Raw genomic sequence first — 18,185 nt, 5'->3', positions numbered from 1 at the left:
GAAAAGGTATCAGGAAAGACCAGAAAAACAGGATGGGCAATGCAGTAAGGTTGAATCCAGCTTTTTCCTTGGTGTTCCTTGGCTGTGGGAGGGGAAAACAAAACCTCCAAAAGGTAAACCAGGTAACATCTGGGCAGCCCTACCCTCAGTACAAGTCCATGAGGATCCTCAAACCACTTGTGGGTTTTGTTGAGACAGTAATTCCTCTGGCAGATGGGTCAGTAGTGGAGAGAAATCCCATGTCATGTTTTATGACTCATTGGGCCTGGAGCCATCTTGAGAGAGGAAGTACTGCTAAGAAGTGACTCCCACAGGCCTCAGACCAGAAGTTCCTGGAGTATACTTGATACAAAGGCTGCATCACTCCAGTGGAGCGCTCAGTACTTCAAAGTATGAAGACAGGACCTGTGCCTGTGCCAGCCTCACTGCTGTGATTGCTCCTATACTCTTCATGCACACTGAAGACACTCTCCAGCTAAAACATCAGCCACAGGTCCTTGGTATACAAAGCAAGCAAGCGGCTATTGGAAGACAGCTGTGGTGGACATCCAACACTTGTCCAGCACAGACATGATCACGGAAAGAAGAATCCACAAGTTTAACCGCCCTCCCCCCCTCCGTGCTTTAAACTGACTTCCCCAATATCTTCTAATCGCTGTCCCCTATTTTTACTCAATGTTTAACAGGATTTTAACGTTGTGTATTACATTGATTTTGTTTTTTTGTTATTTCCCTTTATGCATTCATCTAACATCACTTACACATTTTATGGGGCAATGTCTTTTTTTTTAACCTTTGTACCCCATGATTCCCCCTTTATCTTCCTCAATAAGTAGTAGTGTTTTGACTTTACCTTTTTTTATTTTTAAAAAATATTTATTTACTTATTATGTATACAATGTTCTGTCTTCATGTATGCCTGCACACCAGCAGCATTATAGATGGTTGTGAGCCACCATGTGGTTGCTGCAAATTGAAACCATGACCTCTGAGAAAGGGGAAGCAGCCTTACCACGCCACAAAGGAAGACAATGCAGCTATTCCTGATGAAACCTGGTAGACTAGATCAGTGGACTTGGGGAGGGACATGTGTGGAGAAGGGGGAGGGAGGGTGGGATTGGGAGGGGAAGAGGAAGGGAGCCACAGGGGGATACAAAGTGAATAAAGTGTAATTAATAAAAATTAAAATAATAAAAAAAAGAAATCATGACCTCTGGAAGAGCAGCCAATGCTATTAACCTCTGAGCTATCTCTCTAGCCCCACCTTTTAAAATAAAAAAAAAAATTTTTAAAAAGAAAATACTAATGCTTTAATTTTTGCTCGCTTTTACATTTATCTAGTTTTGTTTCTGGACACTTTCATTATTGAGATGTCTTGGCTTTGCTTTTCCCCGTTTCTCCCCTAATCTCTTGCTTTTTTTCCCTTCTCAGCTATAACATTCTACTCTTCCTCCTTTCAATTCTTTAACCTTGCTTCTCTGCCTCTTCCTTTTCCAGGTCATCTTCCTTTTTCTCAGTCATTGACTTCCAAATGTCGTATACTCACTGGTGATGCATTAGTGGCTATGATGGCTTTAAGTGTATTTCTACTTCTTGCATGAGCAGATGTTGCTGATATGGAAGTTTATTATGTCCTTGTGGGCAGTACTGAGGACTGAGACTGTTAATCTGCTCATTAAGATCCCATGCCAAAACAACAGAAGGGATATTCAAACAAGGAAATGTTAAAATTGAAACACAGGAATTAAAAATAATATGAAAACAGCTTTTCTAGAAGATCATAACTACTGAATTCAAAGATACTGAAATAAGCAAAGTGCTTGGTGAAAATTTCAATAATTTTCTGGTAAAAATGATCAGTGATATGAAGGGGAATACAAAGAAGCAAAGATATTTAACTTAACACCTGGGAGGGAAAGCCAGCAATGCTCAAGAGGAAAAGTCAGGAAAATAAAGGAAAAAAAACAGCAAAATGGATGAAAAAGTTACCAACAAAAAAAAAATTCAGCAAGAAAATTGAGATTTTTTTTAAAAGAAAATAATAAACCTATTCCCCCAGACACTAAGCAAACCAAAAACCACCAAATAGAAATGTTGGAAAAGGAACAAATGAATCAAAAACACACTGAATGGCATTACCAATACACTAAGCCAAGCAAAGGAAAGAACAGATGGAGGAAAGAATCAGGGATGGAGGACAAGGCTGAATGAAGAGTACATTCAAACATCAACAGAGAAAGAAAATAAGCCTGACTGAAGTAATTAAAAATTCTGGGATATCCCACTCACAAAATTTGACCAAAATTTGTCCTGCCAGCAAGAAGTGCAGGGACAAAGATGGAGCAATGATTGAGGAAACAGCCAACCAACAACTGGCCCTACTCGAGACCCAACCCATGGGAGAGCACCAACCCCTGACAATATTGTTACTCTGCTGTGCTTATAGACAGGAGCCGACCATAACTCCTCTGAGAGGCTTCCCAGAGCAGCCAATGGAAACAGATGCAGAGACACATAACCAAACTTTTTAGACAGAGCTTGGGGAGTCACATAGAAGAGTTTGGGAAATGAGGGAGCCAAGGGGTCAAGAACTCCACAAAGACCTACAGAGACAACTAACCTAGGCTCATGGGGGCTCACAGAGACAGAACCACCAACCAAAGAGCATTCGCTGACTGGTCCTAAGTGCCCTGCACATATTTAGCAGATGCTTACCTTGGTCTTCATGTGGATTCCCCCAACTACAGTGGGGCCCTCTCTGACTTTGATGCCTTCCTTCGGATCCCATTCCCCTAACTGGACTGTCTTATCTGGCCTCAGTGGGGGAGGATGAGACTTGTTCTGCAGCAACCTAATGTCCCAGAGCAGTTGGAACCCATGGGGGACCTCCCCCTTCTCTGACGAGGAGAAGCAAGAATGGGGCAAGGAGGGGTGTACAAGGTGAGGGATTGGGGGGAAAGGAGGGAGACTGCAATCAAGATGTAAAGTGAATTAATTAATTAATTAAAAAATAAAATCAGAAAAAAATTCTGGGACATGATCAAACCTAAGCACACATAGGAAGGAAAGTAGGAAGAAAAGGAAGATAAACACTAAAGATACAATTCAGTTAAATTATAGCAGAAAACCTCCCAAATTTAGAGAAACACACAACATTCAAATACAAGAAATACGCAGAAACCCAAAGAGATATGACAAAGTTAAAATTTCTCCATACCATGTTACAGCCAAGATATCAAAAATAAAAATCTAGGGCTGGACAGATGGCTTAGTGGTTCAAAGTACTTGCTGTTTCTCCAGGGGACTCCAGTTCAGTTCCCAGTGCCCACATCAAGGTGATTCCCAGCTCCAGGGTATCTGATGTCCTTCTATGGCCTCCAAAGGACACCCCCTCCCCTCACCCCGAAGGCATACATTCACAAGTACACACATACACATAATGAATCTAAGAAAAAATTCAAGATATTTTAAAAACTGTAAGGTAAAAATAAGTCACACACAGAGGCAGAAACATCAATATCAGATGTCTTATCAGCAATTCTAAAAGGCAGAAAGTAAATACCTGCCAACCAAGATTGCTATTTCCAAAAAGGTTATCCCTTAAAATGGACAGACAAGGACCTTCCCTATTCGTGGACTTGGAGAGGGGCATAGGAAGAGATGAGGGAGGAAAAGTAACTTTGGGAGGGCAGGAGGGAGGGGTCTACAGCTGGGATACAAAGTGAATAAACTGTAATTAATATAAAAATAAAAATTTAATTAAAAAAAGAACCTAGCAAGACAAGCACAGGGAATACAATTCTTGACTACAAGCCAGCACTGCAGAAGATACTTAAGAGGAGTAGCACACAGAAAGAAGAAAGAAAGACTCTCTCATATGAACATGTTTCATAAGAGGAGCAGATGAATTAATGAGAGCTGGGAAGGAATCCTTCATGTCCAGCAGCTCACTCCTGGTGCTAAGAGGAGAAAAAAGAAAAACAAACAAACAAACAAACAACAATCTATCTAACAAGAAAAAAAACCCAGAAAATTACAGGAATTAGTAATTATCTCAGGAAAAAAAAATTAAATGTAAATAGTATGCCTCAACTCATCAACAGATGCAGGCGAGCTGACTGAACCTTAAAAAAAAAAAAGATTCAGCTATCTGTTGTCTCCAAGAAACACCCACAGACTGAGAGTTAAAGAATGAAAAACAAGCTGTAAAGTGAATGGAAACCCCAAACATGTTGGCATAACTATTTTGATACCTGGTAAAGGAAATATAAACCCAAAGTTCTTGAGAAAAGCTGAAGCAGGCTACTACATACTAGTAAGGGAACAATTCTTGGAGAATATATAATAGTTGTAGGTACACATACACACCTAATGTTGGGGTTCCAATATCATAAAACAAACAACTAAGGGACAAAATGGACATAAAGGTCAAATGGCCCTGGACAAGAAAGCAGCGGGTAACTCCAAAATGCCACCCTCACCTCTAGTGAGGTCACTAAAACTGACAACAAAACAAAACAAAAACCAAGAAAATATCAGTTGTATTACAACAAATCAAATGAAATTAATAGATATTTTCAGAATATTTCGCCCAAGTATACATTTTTCTCAGTACCCACAAACTGATCCCTCCTTAAAACAAAGTCTAGATCAAAAAGCAAGCTTTAAAAATATTAATATAATTAAAATAATTTCTTTTATCTTATCAGATCACAATGGAACAAAAGTAAAAACCGAGAGAACACAGACAGGCTGGGAAGCTGGACCATTTGGCAAAGTGCTTGCTGTGCAAACATGAGGACCTAAGTTTGGCCTCCTGCATGTACATTAGCAGCCAGGTGTGGTTGGCATACTTGTAACTGTAACATTGGAGAAGCAGAGATAAGTGGTTCCCTGGGGACTTTCTGGCCAGCCAGCCTAGCCTGAGTGTCAAATTCCAGGTTCAAGTGGCTCACTGTCTTGAGGAGTAACACCCAAAGTGGATCCACACATGTGAATGCATACCCCATACACGTACAGACAAAGACATACATACGCACATACACGTAAACACAGACACACACAAAGAGGGCCCACAGAAACTGCACAAATCATCAGACATGAACAAAACACTTTTGAATGACCAATGGGTCATTAAGGAAATAAGGGAGGCAATTTAAAGTTTCATAGAATCATTGACCATACAAGCACAGCTTACCAGTACATTTAGAATGAAGTAAAGAAAATTCTAAGAGGTAAGTTTATAGTCCGTACTAGGCTGTTTCTGCTACAACGACTCTAAATAAAATGTGATAAGGGAGAAAAATCTTTGCTGATTACACATTAGATGGGATTAACAACAAGGGCATAGAAAGAACTGCAAAAGAACTGGACAGTTCTTTTAAAAAATGCATGTGACCAAAAAAATACTTGAAAAAGTGTTTAACATCCTTAGCCATTGGGAAAATGCAAATTAAAACTGACATTTACAGGAAATAGCTAGAATTGTAAACCATTATGTTAAGGGAAATAAGTCAGATTCAGAAAGAGTAGTAGTTTTCTTTTATATGTGGAGCCTAGATTTAAAACTGTGTTTGTTCATGTGTGTGTATGCATGTGTGGGTCTCAAACAAAGAAGACAGATCATGAGGGCGGAGGAAGACATCTTAAGGAAGGTGGGAAAGAGGGCAACGGAATACCCGTGAAAAGAGCAGAAGTGGAGACTTGCTGGGAGGAGGGAAGGAACTCGAAGCAGGGGTAGAGGACAGTGGGAGTCAGTGGGAGGGAGGAACAAATGAGTGGCATGGTGAAACTCTTTACTTTGTATGTTAACCTTAATAGTTAATAGAATGATTTAAAAAGATGGGTTTACCACATTCCTTATGGAAAAATTTGAAAAATAGCACATATAAATAAAATCAACTGGCTTATTAGAGTCTATAGTTGTTTTAGGAGAATGATGATGATGTGAAAAAGACGTTTTCTTCTTAGAACCACAGTCTATAGTTACATTCTAAACCTAAAAACATTTCCTCGTGACAAGTTTTTGCACCTGCATTTTATGCAGGATGTGTTATGCCCCATTTGTGGCAAACAAGCCTTCATAGACTTGACAATTTGCTAGAACAACTGATGACTGCTTTCTTTCAAGAAACCACACTCTGGCTCATGGTGTACCAGAGTATCACCTAACTTTGATTGCTAAACTCTAAGTCTGATGATTCACAATCCTTGATTCATGTAACATGTAAGTTTGCAAAACAAACAGGCCCTTTAGTCAGTCTGGTCCAGTTTGACAAATGGTTGGCTGCATATCACAAGCAAGGCGAGTAGCGCCCTGCCACCAAGCTGCTAGGGTATGAAGAAAGGTAGGAACAGACCCTCACGTTTAAACACTGCTCCCTCCCCTCTGTGATCACAAGAGTCACAGTTCTGAGCACTGTTTCTGAGCTCGTGCTGCCCTGTTCTGCTCTGTTCAAGTGCTGTCCAACATTTCCTTGCAGAGAGCCAGAAACCCCAAATCTGCATGTTCAGTGCTGAGCTCAGTGATCACTTGCTCTCAGTTTGTTTTTTTCCAGGATACCCAGCCTTCGTGACCAACGCTGTCTGAAGTGTAACTAAAAAGTCTGTTGGTCTTTCTAGTCATCTTCCTCTAGTCATCTTCCTCTTTAATCCTTCACTCACATCTGCCAAGTCATTTCCTTCTGAGATATACGTTAGAACTCATGCCATTTACTAGAATGTGATCTTACTCACTTTACTCTTTCTGCGGGTAGAAATTTCATCTGCTTATAATGATACTCTTAATGCTTATATAGTTTGTAAAGATGAAGATGGGTTTTTGTTTTGTTTTGTTTTTGGAGACGGGGTCTTATTTAGCCCAGGGTGGTGTCAAATTTGCTGTGTGGTGGAGCATGACCTTGAACTCCTCCTAATCCTTCTGCCTACATCTCACGTACTGAGATTATAGGTATGCAACACCACACTCAGTTAAAATGCTTTTAAATCATATCATGGCCAAGAGAACAATTTTCATCTATTCAGAAAAAAAAGTTCCTGTAATTTAAGTTTAATCAGTATCATTTAATTTTCACTGCCTTTTTTTTTTTTTTTTTTAGCTATTTGTTCAATAACGTTATTTAGTACTTATATCTCAGATACTTCCTCATCACAATATGTGCTGTTAGGCTCTTGAAATCTGACACACACTGCAGGACTTCCCAAGAATCAGTCAGCCAGGCCTGAAGGCAGGAACATTCTGACAACAAATTCTGAACTCATTCCAACAAACACTGCCACAGTGTTTTTAAAAATGAGTGTGTGTGTATTTAATGTGCTCTACTCAAAATAGCATATCTTCTTTCACATCCTCGTCCCTTCTCAATGAGGAATCAAACCTCTAAATCCCTTCCTACCAAACTTATAACTAGGCATTAAAAACAAAACAAAAGTTTTAACAAATGCATCATGAGGTATGATTATAATTCTCAAGAAATGCACTTAAAATAGATTTATTATTTCATGTGTATTTATTTACACTTATATGGGTGTGTACCACATGTGCGCAGGTGCCCACTGAAGCCAGAAAAGGGCATTAGATCCTATGAACTAAAGTTACAGGTAATTGTGAGCCACTGAGGTGGTGGTATGACTGAAACAAACCAGATTCAGCAGCAAACTCTCTGAACCACTAAGCAATCTCCCCGCTTCTCAAGAAATACACTAAGAAAGAAAGAGAAAAAAAAAAGGTAGAAAAGGAGAGGGAGGGAGAGAGAAGGAGGGAGAGAGGGGGGAGAGAGAGAAAAAACCAAAAGTGACTAAAACAAGTCCAGGGGCCAGGGAGATGACTCAAAAGGTAATAAAGGTGCTTGCCACACAAACCAGACAGTCTGAGTTCAATCTCAGAACCCACACAAAGCTGGAAGGAAGAAGTGATTCCACAAAGTGTTGATTGACCTCCACTGTGCTATATGTGTGCCCTGCACACATATATATTGATGATCATAATAATAATTAAAACATGTCCACGATTGACTTATCTTTCAAATCCTTTCTAGAAGGATTCGAACCTGCTACGGTAGAAGCAAGTGAGTAAAATACTAACAAAACACAGAGAAGCAAAAGGATGGGTGAGAAAAAAAATTAAGAAACTGTGTCAGCACAATTACTAAGAGGGAACCTCAGATTTGGCTCTACCCTCCAAGAGAATGAAAGCAAATCTGAGAGGTCTCTTGCTCACCACCCATCACCTCAGTGGACCCTTCTGTGGTCACCCCATTCTAAACAGTAATCCCACCCACGCCATCACCACTAGGCACCTTCCCTGACTTGAATTTCTCACGGCACCTACACTACTCCACTGACTGACCAGTTCCTTTCTGCATAGTATCAGAATCATTAGAGGAGAAATTTGAACATATTTTCATTTATTTGTACTTCAGCTTAGACCAGGGCCTGGAAAATAGTAGGTGACCACCCCAATTTTTTGATTGACTAGATGAAAAGCTATCAAGGAAACATACGCAAACAAAACCAAAAACAAGCAACAAACAATGCAGAAAACTTCCTATAATACAATTATTATAATAATTTTCTAAGGCAATAAATGTTCACTATGATGTAAGGATATGTATATGGCCCGGTTGTTAGAGCAACCAAAATTTTTAAAACAGTAATCAAATGGAGAGTGCCTAAAGACTTTGCCTCTATAAAACCAGAAACATCCAGAAATGTCACAATTGTACCATATCATTACATTGTGACATATCATTACATTGTAACTGTAACATAACTAATCAATACAATAAATAATGGGACAGGACACACCTCTAAATATAAATTTTACTTGTTTTAAAATAAAACTTATAAACTCTGCCTAAGAGTAAATAAATGGTTTTTTTTGTTTGCTTGTTTGCTTTTGTTTTCTTTCAAGACAGTGTTTCTCTCTGTAGCCTTGGCTGTCCAGGACTCCCTTTGTAGATTAGGCTGGCCTCGAACTCACAGAGATCCTCCTGCCTTTGCCTCCCCAAGTGCTGCGATAACAGGCATATGCCACGGTGCCAGGCCTAATTTTTTTTTCCCCTGTGTACTTGAGTTATTGAGACTGTGATCTGTTCCTTCAGTTCAGGTGTGGAATTTACCACTGTGGCATCTCATCATACTTGAATTTTGGAGGACTTTAGGTTTTCAGCCGAGAGACCTTCAGTCTGTTATGCATGCCATGATTTTCTGTAACTGTCCTGTGATGTACCAGTGCATCTTACAGTCTGGAGAATAACAGCATCTACCCGTGGGAGTGAGACCGGATTTCCTACCAAAAGGCTTTGTATGAACTAGTGATAGACTAGTCTATACAGTATGTACACTGTAAGTCACAAAGAAATCAGCTCAAGTCAAACAGTTTTCCTACAAGGGAACTTGTCTTTTCAATTCTCAGTTTGTAGCACTGTAAGGTTACTTTCTCGTATATGAAAAATTACCTTGGAACTATGGAATGAGAAATTCTGAATCAGATTGAGGGAACTGGTAATACACAAGACCTCAGATTTAAATTTCTATCCCTGTAGACAATTTGCACATATATAGGTAAAAATATGAATAAAAATATTTTTAACTAATTGGAAGAATAAAAAACTGGTATTACAGAGAAATATATCAAAGGAAATATAACAAAAGTTTAATTCTTTTAAGATTATAATTCAATAGTAGATATGAATGATTTTGTTCTTCATTTTCCAAAGTTCAAAACACTTGTGCTATGTTCCTTTGATCAGAATGCTGATAAGCTGCAGTTGTTGCTGCAGGAAAACAGGCACAAACAGGGCAGGTCATTTCTTCTTCCTGTGCCAATATTAAGCACAGATGCCAATGATGTTAAATGAAAAATAAAAAGTCCTCTAGATACTAGAGAAAATTAGATCACAGAGTAGAAAATATATTTTATATCAAGTTCATTGAAAATCCAGTTTATCTGCTCAGATTAAGCAAATTTTCAAATGTCTTTCCAATTCCTTTACACAGGAGCAGGCACACAAACACACCCATAACCAATAGGTTTCTGCAGATAAATGGCTGCTATTGAAGATAAGACCATGAGCTCAGAGGACAAAAACTAAGGAGAGTAGACTAAGGTGTAAGGAAAGGTTTCCAGTTATGCTCCCTGAGGCAGCCTGTTTTCAGTTGTCCCTTTAATCTTGCTTTATTATTTCTCAAGTAGGAAACTGAGAACTGTCATATGGGGTTATTCTTTCTCCTGTCAAAGATTAGTGACATACAAGGGGGGAAGATCAACTTAGGATCTTCATAAAAAAAAAAAAAAAAAAACAAAGCAAAACAAAAAAAAAAAAAACAAATTTAAGTTGGTGAGTGCTTTTTTTCTTAGAGAATTATAAAACACTTATCTAGTTTTTTAGCTTAGAAATTTGGAACAGTTATTCAATAGATAACATTAATTCCATGAAGTAGAGAATAATATTTATCAAAATGCAGTTCTATGATGTAATTAGTTGTGGTGAATAAAATAGAACCAGAGGAGAAGGTAGAAAAATAGGGATCAAAAAGCAGAAGTAGGGAGTTAACACTTACTGAAGGCCTACTGTGTGCTGAACATTTCGTGTAAAGTATATGTCCCTGTAAAGACGGATAGCACTACCCTATTACAAATGAGGCAGCTGGTGATCAGGTCCAGGTTAATGAAGCAGCAAAGCCAGGGTTCAAACTTAGATGACCACACTATAAATCCTTCATAATAATGTCAGTAAAAAGGGGAAGAAGACATGGAAAAAGGAGGGTGTGGTAGTGGTGAATGGAAAGAAATGCAGGAAAGAATGTGGAGAAGAGAAAAAGCAAGTTAGGTAGATGTACTGGAAGAGACACAGAGATAAAGGTTCAATGGGATTATCTGTTGGAAGTATAGACAAGAAATGAACTATTTTTACCCCTCTTTTTTGGGACACAGACTAGCAGGGTAATTACTTTCAACAACTCAGGGCACTAAATCCTTCGGAGAATTTTTTGGGTAGAGTTTGGCATGGCTGACATCTTAAGCCAGGTAATATTTTGCTGAGGTACTGGTTCCTTTCCATCAACTTGACCAAAGTCCCTGATGCAGACACCTTATAATAGAGTAAGGATTCATTTTGGCTCATGGTTTTAGACCTAGGGTGCAGAGGATTTGGGAAAGGACAGTTTGCATCAGGCAGCCAGAAGCAGAAGAGGCATCCAAAGGGTTTTTCCTCACCTCCCAGTGTTTTCACAGTATAACTATCCATTCACCAGAGCTTTACAATGTATCTATAACCTTTTGTGACTTGCACACTACCCAAAAATGTGTTTTGCTAACCTTCTAGGCATTCTTCTCTAGACAGAGTCTCAGTCACTACCCAGTCTAAGCTGAACTTGAACTCACTGTGTAGCCCAGGCTAGGGTTACAAGTGTGCATTACAACACCTAGTTTATTTTCTTTCTTAGTCCGGTTATGTCGCCAATCATAACTAACCATTCAAGGGGGCTGTTTTCTAAAGTATAGGCTGGTTAGCAGTATTCTTGGCCACTTCCATTGGATACCTGTTAGCACCTACTACACATATCAGCAACCAAAAGTGTCAACGTGTTGTCACATGGTTCCTAACATAAAACCATGTTTAGCTGAGACCTAATCATCATCTAATCTTAGTATGTGAGCAGAATTGTTTGCAAGCTGCTTTTAAGAGATGTGAAACCACATTTGTAGAGACGACATAATCTAAGGGAAAGCAAAAGCGCTATCGGACACTGTTCACCATGATGGTGACTCTGTATGTAAGACAAGAGAACTGGCTTTGGAGTACAGACCTGGGTTCTCTTCTGCTCTGGTACAAACTAATACCAAAATAACTTCAAAAGCAGGTTCCTTACCTTGGTGGCTTATCATGCCTTTGAATGCTTGCCTTACCAAGAGTTCAAGCACACACTTTAAGGAAAAACTGTTAAGTAACTTCCTTACGTACATCTATTACGGACACCATGCCAAAGGGCAACTGCAGAGAATACTGTGGGTTGGTGTGCTTATATTTCCTCTATGTCCTTGCCAAAAATGTGGTCTGTGGTCATGGCACCTCACCACCTGAGAATATGTCAAGAGACGCCAAGTGTCAGACTGTACTTCAAATTAGCGGCATGCAAATCTTTATTAGCAAAAAATGACACGTAATGCTCTCATGTTCAGAGTGCTGCTGCAGACCACCTTCCGCCTGGGCTCCCTGTTATCCGTGGGAGTCAAAAATCTTAAAAACGACTTCTGTCATATTCTTTTTCCAGTTCTGGCTTATTTGACAATGAGGTCTAACAGCTAACACCTGCATGCTAGCGGATGTACTAGGGACCTCTTTAAGAGTATTTTTCATATACTATTAATTTGTGTGCTCCTCCCACCTTCTTACGAGGATGACATAATTATCATTCTCATTATACAAATAAAGTAGCTAACACCTACAGAGGAGGGTTAATTAACTCACCTAAAGCTTCAGTTATAAGTTCAAACTTATGTACTCTGGATCCAGAATCCATATAGCAAATCCTATCTCTAATGATATATCAAAATAGGACATATAGTCTACCCTATTATTTTTCTAGTGAAAAATCTGAGAAACACTGTCATGGAAGTTCTTATTTACTTAAATTTTAGTATCATCCTTTGTAAAATTCTAGGCATTACAAAAGGCAAAAAACCAGAAATGAAGCATCATTATTTTAAAGGAAGCAGAGGGATCTCTGTGAGTTCAGGGGTAGCTGGTTTTACATGAGTTCTATGACAGCCAGAGCTGCGCAGTGAGACTCTGTCTCAAAAACAAAAAGCAAACAAAACAAAACGACAATAAAAAAGTGGGACACTTGTTGGTGCTTTCTTTGGGGTGTTCCAAGCCACTTCCAGGAATTTGATTCTCTGACCCACTTTTTCCATTTCCAGGAATCCATTTCAACACAGAAGTGTGATGGTTACTAGAAGATTTTTTTTTTTTACACAGTATTATTTATGAAAGAAAGTTTGAAGCCACGTAAGTGCGCACTTTTAGGAGAATAGACTATTAGGGAGCTCGAAAAGTCATTCTTTCATGGGACTTTCCTGAGATGGGGTAACTTTCTTTTTCTTTTTCTTTTTTCTTTATTCTCCTTTCATATATTACATCCCATAGTTTCCCTTCCCTCCTCTCTTCGCAGTTTCCCTCTACCCTACCCACCCAGATCCACTCCTCTTTCCCTTCAGAAAAGGGCAGGCCTCCCAGGGATAGACTGGACAGAGAACTTTGCTGAAGCACACGGTGCTTGCATGGGTACTTAAGCCAAAACACGGTGACACAGTAACCTCAAGTGCTGGATTTCAGGGTATTGCTTGGAGTAATTCCTTACAAGTAATTAATTTCTTCATGGGCATTTTTAAATTTTTGAAGTACACATTACTTATACTACCATACACACCTTAAAGTTAATATTTCTAAAGTCAGTTTAGGGACTGTGGGATTGCCCCAGGCTTTCGGTAAACATAGCCATCTCAGGTTATTGTCAATTTTGATCTAGGCTGTGTATAAGCAAACGGCACTGACATGGAAGAAAACACAGAGAGATTTAGTCTTCCAGCTGCCCAGGGGAGCACTTATCTTCCATAAAACCACGAGGCGGCCACTGCATAACAATATAGGTAGATCATTGCTCGTGAACACAGTTATCAAAATACCTGGCATAGTTATCTATACCCAGTCTCTTCAGCCTGGATAGCAGCAGGCTTTGCTCCTTCCCTTGCTTATCCTTAGAGGCTTAACACACACTTCTAGTTAGACACAGTTTCCTTTTCAATAGGCTTCCCTTTTGAAGCAACCTGATTTTAACCAGACCTCTTTTGTCAATCATCCTGCCTGGAAAGACTCAGGCCAGCCTGTGACTTAGCTTTTCCTCAGATGGAGAACCAGCTAAGGACACACTGTGAAGCACAATGCCAACTATGACTTAGTTATTAACAAACCGCCTGTATGCACAGCAGTATTTGAGTATTACAGGAGCACGTAAAATCAGGTGCATTTCATCAGGTGTTTTAGGAACAACAAGGCAAAGAGAAGTTTTGTGCAGATGTGTAGACAGGTCTTTCAGGTTGGGGGAACGGGCCTTTCAGATAGAAGACCTCAGGGATTGGAGAGACCTAGTGCGTACTTTAGGCTGGGAACTAACCCAGGGGAGATACCCGCTTCTTATTAGAAAAGGAAACAGAAACAGAAGATACAATACATAGGATTAGGAACTAGAAAAAAAAAAAAAAAAAGCTGATTCTGGAACACTCCAAATTGGCCCTGCCCAAGAGAAGAAGGCATTTCATAAAATTTGGAGGGCTGTGGTCTTCAGTTTCCTGTCACGGTCTAGGAGGCGGAGGCTCTGGAGCACCAGCTCAACGCAGGAGAACGGCCTCTGCCTCACCTCAAGCTAATCAGTTGTGCTTCTGTTTGGTTTCTATCATCGATTCTATGGAAAAATTCTGCGTAAATTTTAAATAGCTTAGGAAGCAATTTTCCGGAATTATTTCATTTATAATTTGGAGTCCTGGTACCCTTAAAACCAACCGAAAAAATGACCAAGAGAATATACCTCCATAATGAAAAATTAATTCTACTCCTTGGAATGTTTTTATAGTTGTTAACTGTTAATTCTCCTTCAGATATTGTGTAAAAACAGCTCTGTGAGTCATTGCATTGATTTTTAAATTTCATTTGTAGCTGGTTAAAAAAACAAACAAACTAGTAAACAGGCTTTGTGATACTGTTGCCAAAATATAATGGATCATAAAAGTTCGCTTTCTGCATCAGTGGGTCGGGCTGTACCAGTTCTGACTTCCTAATAAGAAGTCTCCAGGTACTAATATGGTAACATCTTGGGTGTGTTTTTTTCCTTCATATTTCAAGAGTTTAGGGCATACAGGTAAATTATGTAGCAAATATAAAATGACACAAGTAGTACGTCTCAGGAGTACGGGAAAATGAAATTTCACGACACCATGTAGGAAGCAGGTAGTGATAGGGTATCTATTTTCTGGAATGTATATTTAATTCCTGTTTCATTCTTTTTCTTAGTTCTGTTAACAATTTCAGTAAGATTACAATTCCTGATGCTGTGTGTGTCACTGCATTGGTGAAGTCTGGAGTCATTAAGGAAAGTATTTCACATGTGCCATTACAAAAGCACATTTACTTTTGGAAAGGGAGTGTCAGTCGTTTGTTTTTTTTTTTCCAGTTGAGCAACTAAGGTAAGAGGAAATCAAGACCTTTATCTATTGAGTCATGCGTGGTGCGTAAAATGAAAACACCACCAGGAAGGGAACTATCAAGATCTCCTAGCTACCAATTAATAGCTTCGGACACTAGTTCCTATAGGGTCACACAGATGAACAATTACTGTCCACGTGATCAAGCCCAAAGCTCAGAGAACTATTGTTGCTTCTTAAGTCACATGTTGAAATGTTTTATTTTTATTAATGTATGTTGTTAGTATCCTACACTTAGTGATACTGGAGGACATGTGGAGAGCGATGACAAGAAACAGGTATGAACTGATTACTCCCATTGATTTCGGCTTACTCACGTGATTTCTAAAGGTCTGCTTATAGGGGGGATTTTTGAGTAGCTAATAGCTGTAACTGCCAGTAAAAAAAAAAAAAAAAGAAAGAAAGAAAAAATATATATATCGTCCCACGTAGAATGCAATTTTTACATTCAACAGCTCGTCTAATCTCGCGGGTAACTGATAGCACAATGACGCCAAATTCAGAGAACTTAAGAAAGTATCCAGTGTCTCTGTCTAGTCTGTCTGGCCCCTTCGCAAAGCTTCCTTCGCTTTGGTGTCCCTCGCACAGAGAGCGATTTTCTTTTTTCACTTCTGAAATGAAGTTCAGCCCTGCGCGACGGTGCTGCGAAAGTCGCTCTGGGAGAGTCCCCGTGTCACCTGGGCGCCGGCACGGGCTTCCCGACCCCGCCGTGCGGGCCGGCCGCCCCCACCGTCCCGGGCGCGCACGGGGCTGCGAACCCGAGCCGAGGCCCCACGGGGCGCAAGCGGCCGGGTATGCTGAGCCGGGGCGCCGGGGGCCGGGGAGCTTTCCCACGGAGCCCGGCCCCGCCCGTCAACCGCTCCCCGCGTGGCTAGCCGCCGCCCCGCGGCCCGCGCTCACCTGCTCGCTCCCGTCCTGCGGCCGCCCGCGCCGCGGGCTCGCCCGCTGCTCCCGCTCCTCCGCCCGCTCCGCCGGCGCCGCCCCGTCCTCGTCGAGCTCCCCGCCGCCGGCGCCGCCCCGCAGCAGCTCCCCGGCCGAGCACATCGCGCCGCCGCCGCCTCCGGCCACACCGGGACTCCGCTCGAGAGCTCGGCGCGGAACGGAATCCCCGCAAGCGCGCCCGCCGGCCTGGGCGCCAGGAGTGCCGGAGCTGCCGGCCCCTCCTGTCAGCCACTCGCCCCGCCCCCGGCTCGCCGGCCGAGCCCCAGGGGCGGGACCGAGGGGCGGGGGGCGGGGTCAGGGCGGGCCGCGGCCCAATGGAGGCGGGATCTGGTGCGGTGGGCGGGCCTCTGGGAGGGGCGGGGCCAGGGAGGGGCGGACCCGAGCGGTGGTGTAGCTTTGTTGGGGTAAGTAACTGCATGAGAGTCTATGAATGAGGCCATAGGTGCCTGAGGGAGATAGTGTGTGTATGACTCGCTATTAATGTATATGAGAGCTTCTGTGTAATTGTGTGTCTGTAGCTCTCTGTACACCACAGACATTCTGTGTGATGTGGTGTGTGTGTGTGTGTGTGTGTGTGTGTGAGAGAGAGAGAGAGAGAGAGAGAGAAAGGAAGTTGCCTGTGAGAAACATTTAACAGAATGCAAGAGGGAGATCATATATGAAAGAGGCTATAGGTGCACGAGGGAGGTTGTGCATCACAAAACACTGAGATGTGTTTAGCGTGTGTCTGTGTAAAAGTCAGAAAAGAGGGAGTGTGTGATGTGAGGAAGCGTGCGTAGAAAACATTTTAACAGACTGTCACAGATCCCGCGAGGGAGGCTCTGAAAGAGGCCATCAGGCATGAGATTGTGTGTCTGACAGAGTATTCCCACAGCCTGTGTCTCATTGTGTGTCGGGGAGAGACTCTCATCTGTTGGACAGGAGAAGCTACAGGTGAGAGGACTTCAGCACATGAAAGAGGTTTTGTGAGCGTGAAAAACAGAACAGGAAACACGCACACACACCTAGATCCGCTCCTCCACAGACACTGGGGTGTTGTCTGGGTGTATTGACAGCTACTTGTCCTTTGAAGGGAATGCGGGATCTCTGCCACTTCCATCTCTCCCTAAGTACCTCCTGGAGAGGCTGTGCCTATTTCTCTTTGCTTTTTAGTGTGTGTTCCTTGTTGGAGGCCCGGGATCACTTAGTGGTCTCTCTAACATTGTGTTTATTTCTAGAAATGATTTTTTTTTAAACTCTCAGTGACTGAAAAGGGGGGGGGGGAGCAATCCAGTTCATTTTTCTTGTTCTGGCTAGCCTGTCCCTATAAGGGTAAACTGAGGGTCACAGTTTGTAAAGTAACCCAGTTTCTCTCTTGCAGTCTCTCACAAATCCTCTTTAATAGTTTCTGCCAAACATACATTCTCCCTGGGACTAGAAAATATGCTTTTGGACATCACAAATTAGAAAAGAAAAAAAAAAAGAATCTGGCTTAATGTCTGTCTTAAAGGAATTTAAAATCTTAGATGACAGTAATTAATGTTGTATGTACATAATCAGAAGCCAATGTCACCCTGTTTGGAAAAAGAAAAGTGTCTAGTGGGAAAGGTTGGAGCGACAAGAGAATAATATGTGTGTGTGAATATGATCAAGTACATTATATGCATGTATGAAAATGTCATGATGAATTCCACCATCTTGTACAACTAACATACATGAATGAAAAATGGAGAAAAGCATTTTGCCTTAAGAACTCAGAAGTGTTCATGATGAGTGTCATTCTTTTTGCATTTTTGAAACTTTGTTTTGGCTATTGTTTCTAATAAATGACTCTAGGATTATATGGAGTGGCATAGAGAACGCCAGCCTTTACTGCCAACCCCACGAAATTAGGACATTTGTGTTTCTCCTTTGCGTGCTTGTTAATGCAGTGAGCCCAACAGCACTGCACTGGTCAATTATGTGGAGAGAACAGACACTGCTTGTATATGTGAGACCCCAA

The 18,185-nt window shown here is 41.2% G+C and overlaps 1 protein-coding gene and 1 long non-coding RNA gene across 2 annotated transcripts in view; one reads left to right on the top strand and one right to left on the bottom strand.

Moving 5' to 3' along the window:
- The window catches only part of LOC132656902 (uncharacterized), a 46,934-nt gene extending 39,179 nt beyond the window's left edge, over positions 1-7,755 (top strand). The window contains exon 2 of the long non-coding RNA XR_009594695.1: positions 1,498-7,755. This is a non-coding gene — a long non-coding RNA (uncharacterized LOC132656902). The remainder of the gene's footprint in view (positions 1-1,497) is intronic.
- The window catches only part of Fam241a (family with sequence similarity 241 member A), a 29,126-nt gene extending 12,686 nt beyond the window's left edge, over positions 1-16,440 (bottom strand). Inside the window, exon 1 of the mRNA XM_021648735.2 lies at positions 16,163-16,440. Coding sequence (XP_021504410.1) covers positions 16,163-16,306 — 144 coding nt within the window. The 5' untranslated portion in view covers positions 16,307-16,440. The remainder of the gene's footprint in view (positions 1-16,162) is intronic.
- Positions 16,441-18,185: the final 1,745 nt, after the last annotated feature.

The sequence above is a fragment of the Meriones unguiculatus genome, chromosome 10, assembly GCF_030254825.1.
Source record: "Meriones unguiculatus strain TT.TT164.6M chromosome 10, Bangor_MerUng_6.1, whole genome shotgun sequence".
NCBI lineage: Eukaryota > Metazoa > Chordata > Mammalia > Rodentia > Muridae > Meriones > Meriones unguiculatus.
This window is presented reverse-complemented; position numbering and strand designations above follow the sequence as displayed.